The sequence below is a fragment of the Ursus americanus genome, chromosome 9 (genome assembly GCF_024610735.1).
Source record: "Ursus americanus isolate L20-20 chromosome 9, mUrsAme1.1.p, whole genome shotgun sequence".
In the NCBI taxonomy this organism is placed as follows: Eukaryota; Metazoa; Chordata; class Mammalia; order Carnivora; family Ursidae; genus Ursus; species Ursus americanus.
The window spans coordinates 33,397,435-33,413,767 of record NC_142135.1 but is presented as its reverse complement, the minus strand read 5'-3'; the positions used below and the strand labels follow the sequence as shown (position 1 = coordinate 33,413,767).

The 16,333-nt window shown below is 36.4% G+C and overlaps 1 protein-coding gene across 5 annotated transcripts in view; it reads right to left on the bottom strand.

Annotated features, from left to right (window-relative positions):
• Positions 1 to 4,323: 4,323 nt before the first annotated feature.
• The window catches only part of AZIN1 (antizyme inhibitor 1), a 29,670-nt gene continuing 17,660 nt past the window's right edge, over positions 4,324 to 16,333 (bottom strand). For 4 of the 5 annotated variants that reach the window (XM_045805831.2, XM_045805832.2, XM_045805830.2 and 1 more), the window contains 9 exons: positions 15,317 to 15,490; positions 14,702 to 14,874; positions 12,864 to 12,998; positions 11,559 to 11,640; positions 11,034 to 11,108; positions 10,200 to 10,362; positions 7,440 to 7,555; positions 6,920 to 7,134; positions 4,324 to 6,684 (listed from right to left, as the gene is read on the bottom strand). In XM_045805831.2, coding sequence (XP_045661787.1) covers positions 6,573 to 6,684; positions 6,920 to 7,134; positions 7,440 to 7,555; positions 10,200 to 10,362; positions 11,034 to 11,108; positions 11,559 to 11,640; positions 12,864 to 12,998; positions 14,702 to 14,874; positions 15,317 to 15,490 — 1,245 coding nt within the window. In that variant the 3' untranslated portion in view covers positions 4,324 to 6,572. The remainder of the gene's footprint in view (positions 6,685 to 6,919; positions 7,135 to 7,439; positions 7,556 to 10,199; positions 10,363 to 11,033; positions 11,109 to 11,558; positions 11,641 to 12,863; positions 12,999 to 14,701; positions 14,875 to 15,316; positions 15,491 to 16,333) is intronic. The other variant, XM_045805833.2, reaches the window with a different exon arrangement.

Below are 16,333 nucleotides of genomic sequence, written 5' to 3'. Positions count from 1 at the left end.
AGGCTCCTGAATCACTGTGCAGGTGTATCTGAGGACTGACCTGAGGGGTGGACCGACTTCAGACCCTCTCCCTGGATTTTCTTCTCCAGTCACAGCCTGCCTGTAATACTCGGAGGCAGTTGCCTACTCTAGGTGAGACAAAAATGATTGGAAGTGGCAGAAGTAAAATGCTGGGCACTCGTGTCAATGAAGTCATATTTTCCAGGGAGGAGAAAGAGGGCTGGAATGTTGGAATGAAAACAGAGGTGTCTAGAAGGCAGTGCTACAGAATATTAAAAGCAGTTGTGGAGAGTTTTCAGGTGATTTTAAAAAACTATCTTCTTTATACTTTTCTGTATTATTGGGATTTTTTACAAAATAATTTCATAATAGGAAAAAACGATCTCTCTGCAGGAAAAAAGGAAGATAAAAGAAAGAAGGAAAGCTGGAACATGTAATAAGCAAAGAATGGGAGGGGGCAGAAGAAAGGAGCAGCCACTGAAGGGAAAGGAGCAGACACCAAGGCAGTTGGACCAGGGGTCCAGGGTCAAGATATTGCCCATTCTGAATGGCAGCACCTGTTGCTACAGGCTTTGTCCCACCAAAGTTCATACTGAAGTCCTGATGCTCAGCACTTCAGAATATGACCTTATTTGGAAATAGGGTCACTGCAGATGTAATTAAAGCTAACATGAGGTTATTAGGGTGGAGCCTAATCCAATGTAGCTGTGTCCTTATAAAAGGGGGAATTTGGGCACAGACATATATACAGGGAGAATGCCATGTGTACGTGAAAATGGCTATCTACAAGGCAAGGACAGAAGGAAAAGATCCTTCCCTCCCAGCCCTCAGAAGTAACCAACCCAAAAAATGCCTTGATCTTGGACTTGTAGCCTCTAGAACGGAGATAATAAACTCCGTTAAAGCCCCAGTTTGCAGTCTTTTGTTACCGCAGTCCTAGCAACTAATACACATCTTAGCAGAAACTGTGGTTCTGAACTTAGACATTAAACCTAGGATAGCCTTAAAAATACAAACATAGTATATAGCCTTTTTCCTTTAAGGACTGGGCACTGGGGTACTCCTCCAAGGTTTTCTGTAGGGCTGAGCACTTCCAACCAACATTCTGCATGTGGGTGTGTCCAGGAAACCCAAGCTAAGACAATGACACAGGTTTATCAAGTGTTGTGCTGGAATCCCTGCTGACCTGCTCTAGCCGTAAAATCTTGGGCAAATTCCTTAAACTATCTGGGTGTTCATTTCTTCAAATGCAAAACAAGGGAATTAGAGGGGAAAAATCTCTAGGACGCTTACAGCTTCTCATGTGTGTATCATACAGCAGTGTCATGAGGCTATGGAGATGTTAGCCCTTGGCTACATGGCTTAAGGCCAGGCTTTATTTCCGATGTCCGCATCCTGTTTAATTTGCTCAACTGCCACCAAATTGCTGTCATTGGAAAGTGCGGTTGCTGCTAGTGAAGGCTTGAATGTAATCCTTTATTACTGGTATTTTTCAACTCAATCCTTTATTACTGGTATTACTGACGGAGTGACGTAAGCTCTCTTATGTTTTGAAACCGCTTTGTTCCAAAGTGATTGGTTTTATTAGGGACCAATGTTAACATAACATGAACTTCATGGTACTTAGTATTTCTGTCTTCTAGAAACACTAGGGAAAGAATGAGACACCCAGTTGAATCAAGCTTAGTATCATACAAAAAGGCACATCCCTCAAGCATCTACCAGCCACCTCAGCTCAAGTGTTCAAAGCCACATCCATCCACAACTGGTGTTACAACTTTCCAATTTCGGATAACCCTTCTTCCATCACTTCCAAGTCTGCAACCCTCCCACTTCCACAAACCTTAGGTCTTCAAGTGCTACAGTTTGCTCTACTTGTGTATTTAACTAACATGTGATACTGTACTGAGGTTTTAATTGGTTACTATCCATACTATAATGTTGCACTGACAGTATTGTGTACTCTGAACCCCACATTTTCCCCAACAGCCTAATGGTGCAATTTCAGAGTGTAACCGCGTTTAAGGAAGCAGGTCAAATTATAGCAACACAGACTGTACATAAAAAGGGACAGAGCATCATGCTACTTGGGAATATTTTCCACCTCAATGTGAACTTCTCACATCCAGCTCCACACTCCAATGCCCTCCCCCCTTCAGTCTAACTCTAAACCCAGCTGTTATCCGGGCAACGTGAAGGTAACATTCACACGTTTTTAAATGATGCTTTTCTTTTGGGAACCAATAAAGTGCTCCTCCCTCTCCCAACAAGTTGTTGCATCCTTGCAGAATTAGAAAAGGAGAAAATCAAACTTGGAAAATACTCTGCTTCACTTCTGTTGAGAAGAGTAAGGAAGAGTATCTTAAGAGGGTAGGTTTAAGTCATGAAGAATTAATGCTGAGGGACATTTTCAGAGATAAAAGATACTGCACCCTTACCTTGGAAATTAGAGTTACACCAGTGAAAAATAGACGGAGTGGAGAAAACCCCCAGAAGCAATTTAAGACACAGAATAGATGGGAGGAAATCAATGAAATCCAGACAAAATTCCTATCCTTCAGTCAAGTGTCCCCTCTTGCATACTGCTGCTAAAAACGGAGTGGTGGCAAAGCTGTAGGCACACACACAGATAGTCTGGCACCATTATTTAGGAAAAGCTTTCATTTACCTGGGCCTAAATTTTTTTTTTTTTAAAGATTTTATTTATTTATGTGACAGAGAGACAGCCAGCGAGAGAGGGAACACAGCAGGCGAGTGAGAGAGGAAGAAGCAGGCTCCCAGCGGAGGAGCCCGATGTGGGACTCGATCCCGGAACGCCGGGATCACGCCCTGAGCCGAAGGCAGACGCTTTAACGACTGCGCTACCCAGGTGCCCTACGTGGGCCTAAATTTAATCTGAGGAATATCCTACTAGTTTACTGCAAGATTTTCTTTTGCACTCTTGCATTACGTGGGGGGGGGGGGAGGCAATGCGTGATCACTTCACCTGTCAACTGCAGATTCGACTTTTTGTAAATGATCCAGTGACAATCTTCTCAAACTAGGCCATCAACTGCACAGGGTTTGACAGGCATAAGCAATGTTATGGTAGAACCAGGATTTGAAAGACCATTTAACAATGGAATTACTTTTGAAGCTGAAGTTAGGTCAAGGAATTCAGGAGTTATGGCAATACATAAAATGAGCATGTTAGGTAAATTAAGCCTTCTATTCATTGACATTTTTAAAAAGTTTGCCCAGTCTGTTTCCAACAGATAAAACCTTCAACTGTGTAACACTGGACAGAGTGCCTGGAGCCTGGAGCCACTTTGTGTTCCCCTATCTATACCCCATTCTAGGCGAAGATCTGAACTATGATTAAGATACACGTAGTACCCACAATTTGTAGTAAGCAAAGGAAAAACAAATTTCCCAGTAACATTTAAGAGTAGGCACTGCTACTTTTCAGGTTAACTTTATCCCCAAATGGATGATCACACATTACCAGAATTTAAGACTTAAAATGCTTTCCTATTTCTATACTTTCTCCCATCCTGAATTAGCAACAAAGAGGGGGGAAAAAAATCAAATCCCCACCACCCTCAACTCAAATTTGACTGCAGTCCCAGCAGAATAAAAGGTTCCAGAAATCGTAACTTGTTATCAAAATACAGCCACCCCAAAGTTGGTAGATTACTTTAAGTAGGTATAGACTGGCTTCCAGCAGTGCCAGTAAAGACCAGAACCGGTTTTCATTTCTTATTCCTAGGCTAGGTTTATTCCCATTATGAAAGCCTGAATCTGCAAATACACCATTCTTCTATTCTGCCTTCAGGATGGACAAGACAGGAATTGAATTATTTGGAGGATTTATTCATAACTTGAATGTGGAAGACTAATAATTCTTTTCTGATCTTATAGTCTGAAACCAATTAAGCAAGTATTCTTACTATATTGTTGGTCAAGTTGCTAGTATCTACAGTGAGAAAATACAAAGTCCCCAACAAGAAACACAAAAGATTTAACAGTGGCTTTTTAAACACAATATTTGCATTGAATGTTACAGTGCCCACAATTACTTGGAATACCTACCTTAACTTAAATCAATTTTAGTCTAAGTTTAAAATTTAAGAGGCTGGGAAATTAATGGGTCTAGAAAACATGGCCCTGGAAACATCTTAGTGCTCATATGTACTGAATCTTATCAAAATCTTTCATAGGTAACGCCCAACATTTTACCAGATTTGCTACTTTATAATAAAGATTCTGAGAGAATGCTTTTCAAATATATACAAAGTTGATATGCAGAATTAACTCTTTCATGATAGAAGCCAAAGTAAAACGTAAGGAGGAATAAAAACATTTTATCTTGTGTATTCAGAATCACACACAAATTACCTTTACAGTTCAATTTACTATATAGAAATCATTTGGGTATTATATTTTCAGTTAAATTCTGAACTGAGATTACAATATTGTAAAAAAAAAAAGATTGTTACATTAATTCAGTACTTTTTAGCATACCAAATTGAAATACATAAGTTCAAACTTCAGATTTATGGCGAACAGTCTTCAAATACAATACAGACATTTCTTAAAGTTACCATCTCATTCACATGTGAAATTTGCAACTCTGAGCTGTTATACATAGAAATCTCCTATGAATATGGCAAAGTTGACATGCCATGAAGCTCAAAGCTGTATAGTCAAGCCAAGGACTCAAAGTTGTACCATCTTCTAAAAGGTCTGCCATTTCTGGACCACAAAGCACAACACATAAAGAAGGCTGGGAATAATTCCTCCTCTTTATTACAGTTAAAAAAAGTTGCATGTAGCTTGGAACTTGGCATAAAACCCCATATTATACCTTGGTAAAGTCCAAGGGTAATTATAGATGACAATGGACTGGGGTCTTAAATTTAATTATTAGAACCCATGAAATTCAAATGGGCATCAATCAAATCAAAAAATATTAAGCACCTACTGGTTTAAATTGAAATTTATTAGAGATTCATGATCAATTTCTTTCCACCTTGAAATCAAGGTGTAAAAACCAGCTATTAAGTGCATTCCAAACTTCTCCTATGTAGCATAGGTAGAATTTTCTGTCCATTGGCACCAAAATGAAGTCACATTTCCTCTTGGGAGACAGAAATTCCACATCTGAACATAGAATAAGTCAGGAAAAAATGACCCCTGTTGTTTATTACTATTGTGATTCTGAGATCTAGGATTACTAATATACTAGCAGTGAACAATGCAAACTCCTGGCAACAACTGTCAGGTTAGTAATGCTAACTCCCTTCCCCAGTCACAAAATTTTAGTATGAAAAGAATTAAAATTACTAAGCTGAACAAACGGGAAATAACAAGAAACTAAGTGTAACTAAAACAAAACAAACTCCCACTAAAGTCTGAAATCATTGCAATTAAGAAATTGAGAATAGGCGTGCTTCACCCCACCCCCTTACAACTCTGAATTTAAATAATATTCCGTGCAAAAGAGCATCAGGTTTCTGGATATAGATGTAGCCCTTCTTTAAGTTTTAGTGCGCTGCAGAGTCTTCTGCGATTTTATTTCCCTCCCCCCCAAGTTTATTCAAAGTATTTAATAGAATCTTCCATTTCAGCCAAAAGATTTGTAATTCAAAAATTTACTAAGGTATTCTATGCATTCTATCTATACAGAAACACCTATTAATTATTACAATTGGTTTATGCAGAATTAACATTTTTGGTGTTAAAATTGTTAAACATCATGCTTACTGCACATCAACTCTCCATAATGAATCTGAACTTCACAATGATTTACCAAACATTTTACTTAAATTACTATTTAAATAACTGAAAAAAAATGTACTACTGAGCCAAACTAAACTTAAATGGGCTATAAAGGAAAAAAACAAAAAAAAACAAAAAACCAAAAAAAACCCCTTCAAAACAGTCCATATACACATCTATTTCAAAACTACCTTTGCTAGCTAGCCCCTTTCCCAAAGTTTTAGCCTGAAAAAACAGTAAAATCTACACAAAATTTTATTGCAATCATACAAGGGTTACATTAGGTCAAATACAACAAATACTATGATGCAATTTTACATTTATTAAACTACAGTTCAAAGCACAAATTTACACATTCTAAATACACTAAACGTATCTAATGAAGTCACACTGGTCTTCCACTGACATCTGATATATCTGGGTGAAAGACATTTAACTTTACAAGACTTTTTAACATGAATCCTTAGTATAAAAACTGTGTACTTGTATGTAAACGATTTAATGGGGAACCCAATTAATGGGCTTCCATCTCCACTAAGTCATCCATTTTGTTGCATATTTTATTTTAAACGCTTATGGGGCACGACAAACTGGTAAGTTTAAATCTGGATACATTATCTAAATCTCCCAATTACCCCCCAATGAATTATAGATGAAAGCTGATTTTGTCTGGTCCCAAATAGCTATTACTAATAGATTTTTTTTCCCGAGAGAATTAACAGAGTAAGATTATTTGAATTTGTTTCACACTGGAATGTAGACCAGACAAGCTTAACCTGCAACTTCAGATCTAAAGAAGCATTAATGCCTGTTTAAGCTTCAGAGGAAAAGCTATCTTCTTGGCTCAGCTGAATGCAAGAAGGCACAAAGAAGAAGTTCTTCATCATTGTGTCTGAAGTAATTCCAGCATCTTGCATCTCATACCTTTCAAAAAAACCAAACACAAAACCATAATTCTAAGCAGAAAGACCACACCAACACATAACAAATGAACAATGAAATAAGATTATAAAAAAACGAGTCTTCCAATAACCCTTAACAGAGGAGTATTTTGCTATTACTTTTAAGTTAGGCATTTGTTACAGAATTAAAATCATTAGCTGATATTTAATGTCATCTCAAATATCCAATTAGCTTTAAAATGAAAACAATACCTTACCAATCACTAAATGACATCATGTAGTAAATAGCTGGCCTCTGAAAATCATTAAAAGCAGATGGTTCATGGAGAGAATCTGCTCCCATGTTATCAAAGATAAGCCAATCTCCCACATTCAGCTCAGGAAGAAGACAACTTTCCACAATTTGATCAAGCTCATCACAGGATGGACCCCAAAGGCTGCTTGTAAACAGAGGCTCATCTTCCTTGTATTTCTGTCAGGGGAAAAGAAACTTTCTAAATTAAGTTTTTACTCATGTTATTGCAGGTATTGAATTTGAGGGTGGATGAGAGCATTTTCACAACATCAGATTCAATATGCCTATGAAAGGCAGGCCTAGAAACAAGGGCAATGGTGCTCCTTCTTAACTCCATCTAAGGCAGGCAAATCCTCAAAAAAGGGCAATATTCTCCATCCTAGAGTATTCTTCCAAAAATTGGGATGCACCTTAAAAAAAGGGGGGGGGGTCAGTTAATAAACTACCAAATAAGCAGTTCTGTTATTTGTAATACAACTTGCCTTGTGAACCTCTGGAATGGTATTTAAGTCCTCAGACAGTTTACTTGCAAAAGAACCATAAACACCATCATTCATATAATACATGAAGGCTGGTTCATCACTTCCGGTTTTTTCTACTGAAATAAAGCAGAAAAAATGAACATGAATTTACACTAAAATGTCTAATATATAGTTAAACTATGCAAGGCATAGCAGATCGAATACTGAAAGAACTTTGTTTTCACATTTCCCAAAATATTTAAATTAACTTTAAAAAACCTGATATATACTGACATACCTTAAAACTGTTAGCCTAAAAAACTAAAATACTTCACAAAGGAAGGTGACCAATGAACACATGAAAAAAGTGCTCTATAAGAGTCACCAGGTAAATGCAAATTAAAACTACAATAAGCTTCCACCACCACACCTACTGCATAAAATTAAAAAGTGATAATACAAAAAAAAAAAAAAAAACCAGTAAAAGTGAGGGCACAACCAGAACTTGAACATATACACCACCAGTGGGAGGGTAAAATACCACTTTGAAATCTTTAAAAACATCTACTCTGTGACCCAGCAATTCTATTCTTAGTCATTTCCCCAATGACATGAAAAATGTCCGCAAGACTTACACAACAACGTTAAGTTTTATCTGTAATAGCCCAGAACTGGAAACAACCAAATATTCATCAGCAAAGACAATGGATAAATTGTCTATTCACAGTGGAATATTAGCAATAAACATGAAACAAAGTTCAATCAGACATTATACCAAGCTGTCCTAAAATATATGCTAGAGGATTCCATTTATATGGAGTTTGAGGGCAGCCCAAACTACTCAATGGTGCAAAAACCATCACAATAGTGACTGTCTAGCAAAGGAACAAACTTGGTAAGAAAAAATTCTGATATGAAATTTATGTTTTTATAGGGATGTCAGGATATGCTTTCATTAATTTGTCAAATTACACACTTAAATTTTTATACAGGGAGTATAATCTTATGTCAAAAACCAATCCTAAAGAGATACCGAACTACAGGTTAAGTAGTTTGGTTATTTGCAGCGGTACAAGCTAGCTATTCGGGAAACACCTCCTGTGTATTTCAGATTTAAGCAAATGTGTGTAGGTGTAGGATAAGGGGAGCTAGGTTTCTCACTGTTGGGAAAGAGAGTTATAATATGTAAGGAGAAAAACAGAATGCACCATGTGGTATGGTATACTGCATGCACAGCTTTGATGATATATAGTTATGTGTGCAATGTGTATATATGCGCGCACACACACGCATTTCCTGGTTCTGCTCAGTGAGAAAGCCTAGATGAAATGATAGCAGAGAAAACAACCATTACTCACGATCCTTTCTTGGTTTTTAAAATACCACTCTCCATTAAAAACTGGAGGCTCGCTCCTTGGAGAAATGGCCAATTCTAGGACTGAGGCAAGTAAAGAACCTGGAACATCTTGATGTACCATGAAGTAAAGAAGTGCTCAGGGAATGATGGGGACATGTCAAAAGGACCCCAGTTTTGGAGAGTAAACATAATCAATTACATAATCTAATGAATAAGTATTTAGGAGTCTAAACTACAAATAAATAGAGAAAGCTATTCTTAGACTGAGTAATGGAGTCAGAAATTCACTGATGTTAAAACTAATGCGGTGAAAGTATGAAAAGAAAAAGGTTATCTACAAATTATCTTTCCACTTCCTAATGAAGAAACCCACCTGACACCATCTTCACCAAGCGATCAAAATGGGAAGTTCCTTATTATTTTCTTTGCAGCTCTTCAACTTTGAGATATTTAAAAAAACTCAAAAGAAAAAAAAAACCTCATTCTTCCTGCTAACTTAAGGAAAAAAACAAACTATAGGAACAAGTCTTAATGTAGAGCAGTACTTTCGCCATTTTTTTAAGTGGTATTTGCCAGCAAGACAGTCTAGTGCCTTTTTGTTGGTTTGACTAGAGACAGATTAACACTCTGTTGGCCCTTGTTATGTAAAAAAGTAGATCCTTCCTGTGACCCATCTCACTATGAGGAACAGGACAAGAGACATTACAATAAAACACTAGTTCTTAACAAGATAGGAGAATCAATCACCTGGGGGAAGTTATCTAAAACACGAATAACTAGGGGCACCTGGGTGGCTCAGTTGGTTAAGCAACTTTTTTTTTTTTTTTTTAAAGATTTTATTTATTTATTTGACAGAGATAGAGACAGCCAGCGAGAGAGGGAACACAAGCAGGGGGAGTGGGAGAGGAAGAAGCAGGCTCATAGCAGAAGAGCCTGATGTGGGGCTCGATCCCGTAACGCCGGGATCACGCCCTGAGCCGAAGGCAGACGCTTTAACCGCTGTGCCACCCAGGCGCCCCAAGCAACTGACTTCTGATGTTGGCTCAGGGCATGACCTCAGGGTGATGAGACTGAGCCCTGCCTCAAGCTCAGCACTTGGCACGGAGTCTGGTTAAGACTCTCTCTCACCCTATGCCCCACCCCCACCCCACATGCACGTGGGGGGGGGGATAAAAAATAAATAAATAAAATATACATATCTAAACATCAGAAACAAGAGTTAGATTTCAGATGTCTTATGGAGTGGTAACTTCACTAGGGCATTTTAAAAAGCTCCCTAAACTGCCCACAGCTGGCTGAATATCACCCACAACCTCATAATCCATAAATGTCTGTCCTACAGTATTTTACACTTGACTAGTATCGGATAATTGCAGTTAGTTTGAAGATGAATTTATCTAACAGAAACAAAATTTGTAACTTACCTCCAGAGGAAAATTTATCCTTTTCAACAACTTTCTTCGCAATGATATTAACTGCAAGTGTAAATGCAGAAGACACATAGTAGCTTCCAGGTTCTGAGATTATCTTAATGCCAGATCCTTCAGGAAAGTAGACATCCAACAAAGGGCTGATAACATGATTAACCTGTGAATTTTAAACCCCACATTATGATTTCAATATTGGATTAGATAATTCACATTAAGAGATTGACAGGTTTCCTAGAAAACTTAAAACCAAAGTAGTTCCAATTATAGACCAAAACGCTTAGCTATTTAGCAGTTATCTTCAAGCAATTAAACAAGCTTTTGAAAGATCAAAGTCTGTATTATCAGAATGGCATTAAAACTTTCATAATTCCAATGGCAAATAGCTACTGGTGATTGTTTAAAGTCATGTTTCTATATTCCTTAACAGTAGCAATGAAGGAGCAAAACATCGTATCAGCTTCCAGATATTACAGAATGAGGGATGGAAGGCAGAGCAGGAAGGTGAGTAGTAACATACATCGGATAAAACAGCTTAAACTGTCCAAATTATAAATTCATTTGTACCATTATCAAGTACTCCATTAGAGCAGAAACACAACTGAATACAAACTTTTTGTAAGTTATGCTAGAGTTCATAGAATTTTATTAAGCTAAAGTTAGCTAGGTCTTCTCATTCATTGCCTCTTCATCTTTTTAGAATCAAATTTTAAACAGATGTTTGTTACAGGGTTCATTTCCTGCCACTGTTAAACCCTTGTCTACATCTACCACTTAAGTAGCAAAGAAATTAGATTATTCCAGTATATCCATCCACTGAACAAAGTTTACCTCTTCCAACTGAAATTCAGTTCCTGTGAAGCCTCCGCCAATATCTAACATGTTCATCGTGAAGCCAAATTCTCCCTAGAGATGGAAAAAAATACTTTAAATGCTTATCCAAATTATTATGGCTACAGGGACATTTCAAAAACCTGTTCCCAAGGAGGTAAATATTATCTGTTCTAATCCTTAGTATGGCAACAGTTTTGGTCTCTACCAACAGATTTATTCAGTGTTGTGTATATGCTGTGTTCCTGATGATGTCTGTACTGTCTTGTAGACATATGCAAGTACATTACTACTTCATCCCTTTATCCACTTAAAAAACATGACTGTATGGAACTCTTGGTGCATGGAGTCTGCTTATCCCTCTCTCTCTGCTCCACCCCCTGCTCTTGGGCATGCGCACCTGCGCACACATTCTCTCTCTCTGAAATAAATGGATAAATAAAATCTTTGAAAAGATGAAGAAAAAAGGAAAAACAAGTAAGATCCTGGCTTAAGATAACAAAATAATTTAAGGAAAAAACTTACAGCCATGTCAAACACACATCGGGCATCAGACAGAGCGTGTACGTATACTTGAGATTCTTTGCAAGCACTTGAAACATGAAATCTGGAAGAAAGAGACAGAATAAATTTAAAGCAACAGTAAATTTCAGAGGCCCTTCCTATAATTCTTTTTAGTTCTCATTTACCATATTGACACAGTATTCACAATAACCTTATCAAATATTTAAAGAACTGGAAGCACAAGCCACTAATTATCCAAGTTATAATACCAGCCTTTCAGAAAAGACAACGTTTGAGTAACAGTGTAATTTTATAAAGAATTTTTATACAATGAGTTATCAGGCTTTATAACTATCAGATAAGGACATGCTTTCACATATACATAGTAAAGTAACAAGCACCAGCAATAAAATTGGGTCATGAAATCTTTAATTTGAATGTACAGTTTTATCTGACAAAATATAAATGTCTACTGTGAAATACAAACATTAATTCAGCTGAGTATTACTAACACTTGTTAGTATTACTTAAGAGATACTTATCAGAGATTCAGAATACTTAATTGAAATATGGTTCTGTACCCTGATTGTGGCAGTGGTTACATAAATTTGTTACATTTATATGAAGTATAAACCCAAGGTCATTTTTACTGGATATTAACTTTAAAAATAGAAATATGAAAACTCTCAAACATATGTCAATATTTGTCACCTGAGACAGAATTAAATTTAACAGTGGTGATTCTTTATCCATCTTGATTAATAATTTAAAAAAGCAGGATCTTATAGTAAGATTGGCAATGGACTGGCATCTCAAAAAATTTGGAGCTTTGTGCTCCCAATTATACTCAGATCATAGTTCTGAGATTATGATCAAATCATTAAATCTCTCTGGTTATCCATTTCTGCACACATAAAAATCAAGAAGGTAACACAATGTCTTACTGGCGTGCCCAAGGGATTAAAAAGAGAAGGAAAAAAAATTTGAAGATGGGGTGAAAAAAAAACAACAACTCAGATGAATGTCATTTTGGTATTCATTAGAATTCTAGTACATCCTCTCCCTTCAATTTAAGAGGGGTTTTACATTACTGACCTAATGGAAATTTTATTTACTATTTTATCTCTTAATTAGAGAAGGGGAGGTATATGTATAAAATTATATGAAGGATAAAACATATTTGTTTTTCCTATACTAAAAGAATATACATTAAACTGAAAGTTCAATCTAATCAGACTTCATGCAAATGAAGTGCTGAAAGATCTGTCATCAGAAAGACAAAGATTTATCCCATAAAATGGAAATTTAATAAAACAAAATACTCACTTAACCCCAATAATTTGGACATCAAGTTCCTTAGCACATTCCAAGAGATGCCTACAGTTCTTCAGGGTAGTGCCAAACTTCATGTTACCCTCTTCGCCTCCAATATTATCTTCTGTTGCAATATGTAGTAAGACCCTAAGAGAAGGGGAAGATGATTGGGGCAGAGTTGGTTTACATCATCATCAGCACATGTGAAGCCTGAAGATTGTAGGAAGTATGTTGATTATGTTGCCAGTGCTCCCAAATCCAGCGACGGTTGAATCAAGTGACCCTAATGAAAAACAATCCTGTATAGAGAAAAAACTAGCCATTAGGGCCTAAAGCATGAAGCTTACAAGGATGGGAATTTGGAAAATGCAGGAAGTTAAGACTCTGTTGTAGCAGCAAGAGTCAGTTGGGCTCTGTAATGAAAGACGACATTACTTTCAAATGAAGTCCATCAGTCCATAAAACCACCTAGAAAGACTAAATTGAATAGCAATGCCATCATTGTCTTTCGGTTAAAAACACCAGGGATTTTACATGTTTCAAGTTCCCTAAATTGTTCCAGCTGGTTAACTTTCTACCACTTACTCTGAAAATTCCTATTAACCTCAACCATCTTACAAAAAAATTGGCAAGCTCAGAGTTATTTTTTGTGTCTAAACAGTAGCCTTTTAGATACTAATTCAAATCTACTTGGTATTTTCTTTCAAATCATGACAACCAAGACAAAATGACTGAGACTGTCTCAAGAGATACTAAAGTAATTACAAACCACTAAAACCTGCAAATATGCAAATGCTGTTTGTAAAACTGTTTTCCCAAGGAAGTCCTGATGAATGACCACTGATCAGAGGGGGTTAAGTCTCATAAAATAAAAGCAAATCATTCTTCCTATGGGTAGAATCAGCTCTATTAAGAATGTACCATCACTTTACAGTTAATATAGTAACCCCAAATCAGGGTTTATCTTCAGAAGATCAAAGAACAGAAATATTTTTCTAGACACAAGTGGCTCACTAAAATTTCCCCCAAAAGGTCTTTATCCAAACAATGGTTTTCAGGCTAATCAATCCTGTCGGGACACCTAAGAATACCATCAAAGTCAATAAAGAAAATTATAAATGTTCAAGGAAAATACAGATATGATAAAAAATTTTCAGGAACACACGTTAATAACCCATTAAAAGCAAGCAATTTTGTACTAATACAATTTTAGTAGATACTAAAGTCTTCTTGACATACCAGTTCATGACAGCATTCAATTTGCCTTTTTTGCTTTTAAAAAGTAAGCTTTTTAATTAGAAAAATCTTGGGATACATGCAGGTACAAGTAAAAAATATATATATTAAACTTCCTATTCAAAGAGAAGAGTGGGTCTTAAAAAAAGGAACCCCTCGAATCTACAGATTAGGCTCCTGAAACACTGTCACTAAGGACAAATATATAGAAACTACAGCCAAAGGCAGATTAAACCCTTAGCCAACCAGGAAAAAAAGCTGACCAACACACATCCTGTTTCTAACATGACAAATAACTAGTAGGGTTGATGTGATTATGAAAATACAGCTGTGGCCCTCATTCATTATTCCAACAACCACATTTTCTTCTTTGAATTCAAGATTATAAATTCATATTCCAAACTGCCCTTATCTCATCCCAACTCTACAAGAAGGATCAGAAGTGGGCAGCCAGTAAAATGCTACTAGCAGTTTCCGTATAGGAACTTTTAAGTTACAAAAAATAATTATAATACACAACACTGCTCTACATAAATGTCCTTTTCCCAGGCCAAAGACAAACCCAAACCCTACACCATAAGGTAATATTCCCATGTACTTAGTTTTACACTTACTTAGCATTTGGGTGATTACGTGCGATTTTCTTCAATTCGACTTCATTGTCACATGTCATGATGTTCACTCCAATCTTTGCTGCATACTTTATTTGAGACACTTGCTTGCAAGGACTTATATAAATGATGTTTTCTGGAGATACCCCCAATTCTTGCACTAAAGCCATTTCAGTCTATAAAAACACATTTTAAATAGTGTCATCTAAAAAGCAACATTTCTATTATTTTCCATTTAATTACTACTTTATACTACCTGTGTTAAAACCCTTCAAAGAGGTATAACTACCATCAGAGAAATCTCATGGTTTAGAATTATTTTGCTCTCATCAGAAATTAATGGTCTACCTACTCTAGCCTAAGGATGAGGAACAGATAAAAAGTTCCCGATTAAAGATAAAAAAAAAAAGGCTTTTAAAAGTCTCATCTCAATGAAGCTTTCCTTTCATTGGTACACCTGAAAAGTTTGTAAATTTCCATCAGGCTGCGAATTTACACAAGAGTTTTAAAACATCCCAAAGTGAAACTTCCTTGCAATTTTTCTAACTACTGTAACCAAAAGTTAAAGTGAGTTCTAAAATGTTGCAGTTCAATGACAAAATAATGAAAAATACTTACTTTACTGGAGCAAGCAAATCCAGTTCCAAGAGCTGCCAAAATCTCAAGTACAGCTGGAGTGGAGTTGCACTTTACTGTGTAGAATGGCTTTATCTGAGCCACTATGTTCTGCCACTGACTGTGTTTCTTCACAATCTTTCCAAGATCTCCCACAAAAAATGCATTTTTCCCCGTCTGTTATGATCACGGGGAAAAAAAAAATCAAAGAACTATTGAAAACAGAGTACCATAAGTAGTAAAGAACTCCCTCTTTCCTCCATAAATGAGCCAAAATATACATTTCCATACACTACTACATTTAAGGCTTAAGAGTAATTAAGCTAGATTCAGCAAACACAGGAGAATCCAAACACCTTTTTCATTTTGCTGTGCTAAGCTGGCATATAAAAATAGTCTCTACTTTGCTTTTTTAAAAAATGTTATCAATTTAGGGACTTTCTACTTTATAATTGCCTCCATTTGGAGGAGTAGAGAAGGACATGACCTGTTTCCTTCCATGCTTTCCTATGATGTTTAAAATACATTTACTTCGGTAGATCAGGATCTAATTTCCTATTACAGTGAGCAGAATCAGGAATGTTAAACAAAATAAGCTACATATCTCCATTATAAATCGCACCTAACGACAGGATGGTAAAACAACAAAGCAATACTAGGAACCAATGTTTAAGGAGACAAGGTTGGTAGAGATGACAAAGAGATGACAAAATTATATTTAAAAAATACAGAAGCACACTAAATGTCAGATGAATCTGAGTAAGGATATTCTTCCCTTAAAAATAAAAAGATTTTAATTAGGGATCTGGGGAGATCTATAATGATTTTAACATGGCTAGTCTAGGGGTAAAAGGACTATAACATGTCAGGCAACACATAAGTTACTCAATGTTGGATGGCAGACAATAATCTTATTTAGAATACACATCTAAATATTGTTTAAAAAGCCACGAAGACAATATTACTGTTTTTGATTCTTTAATACACACTTGAAAATGTACATTATTGGAACATACTGAC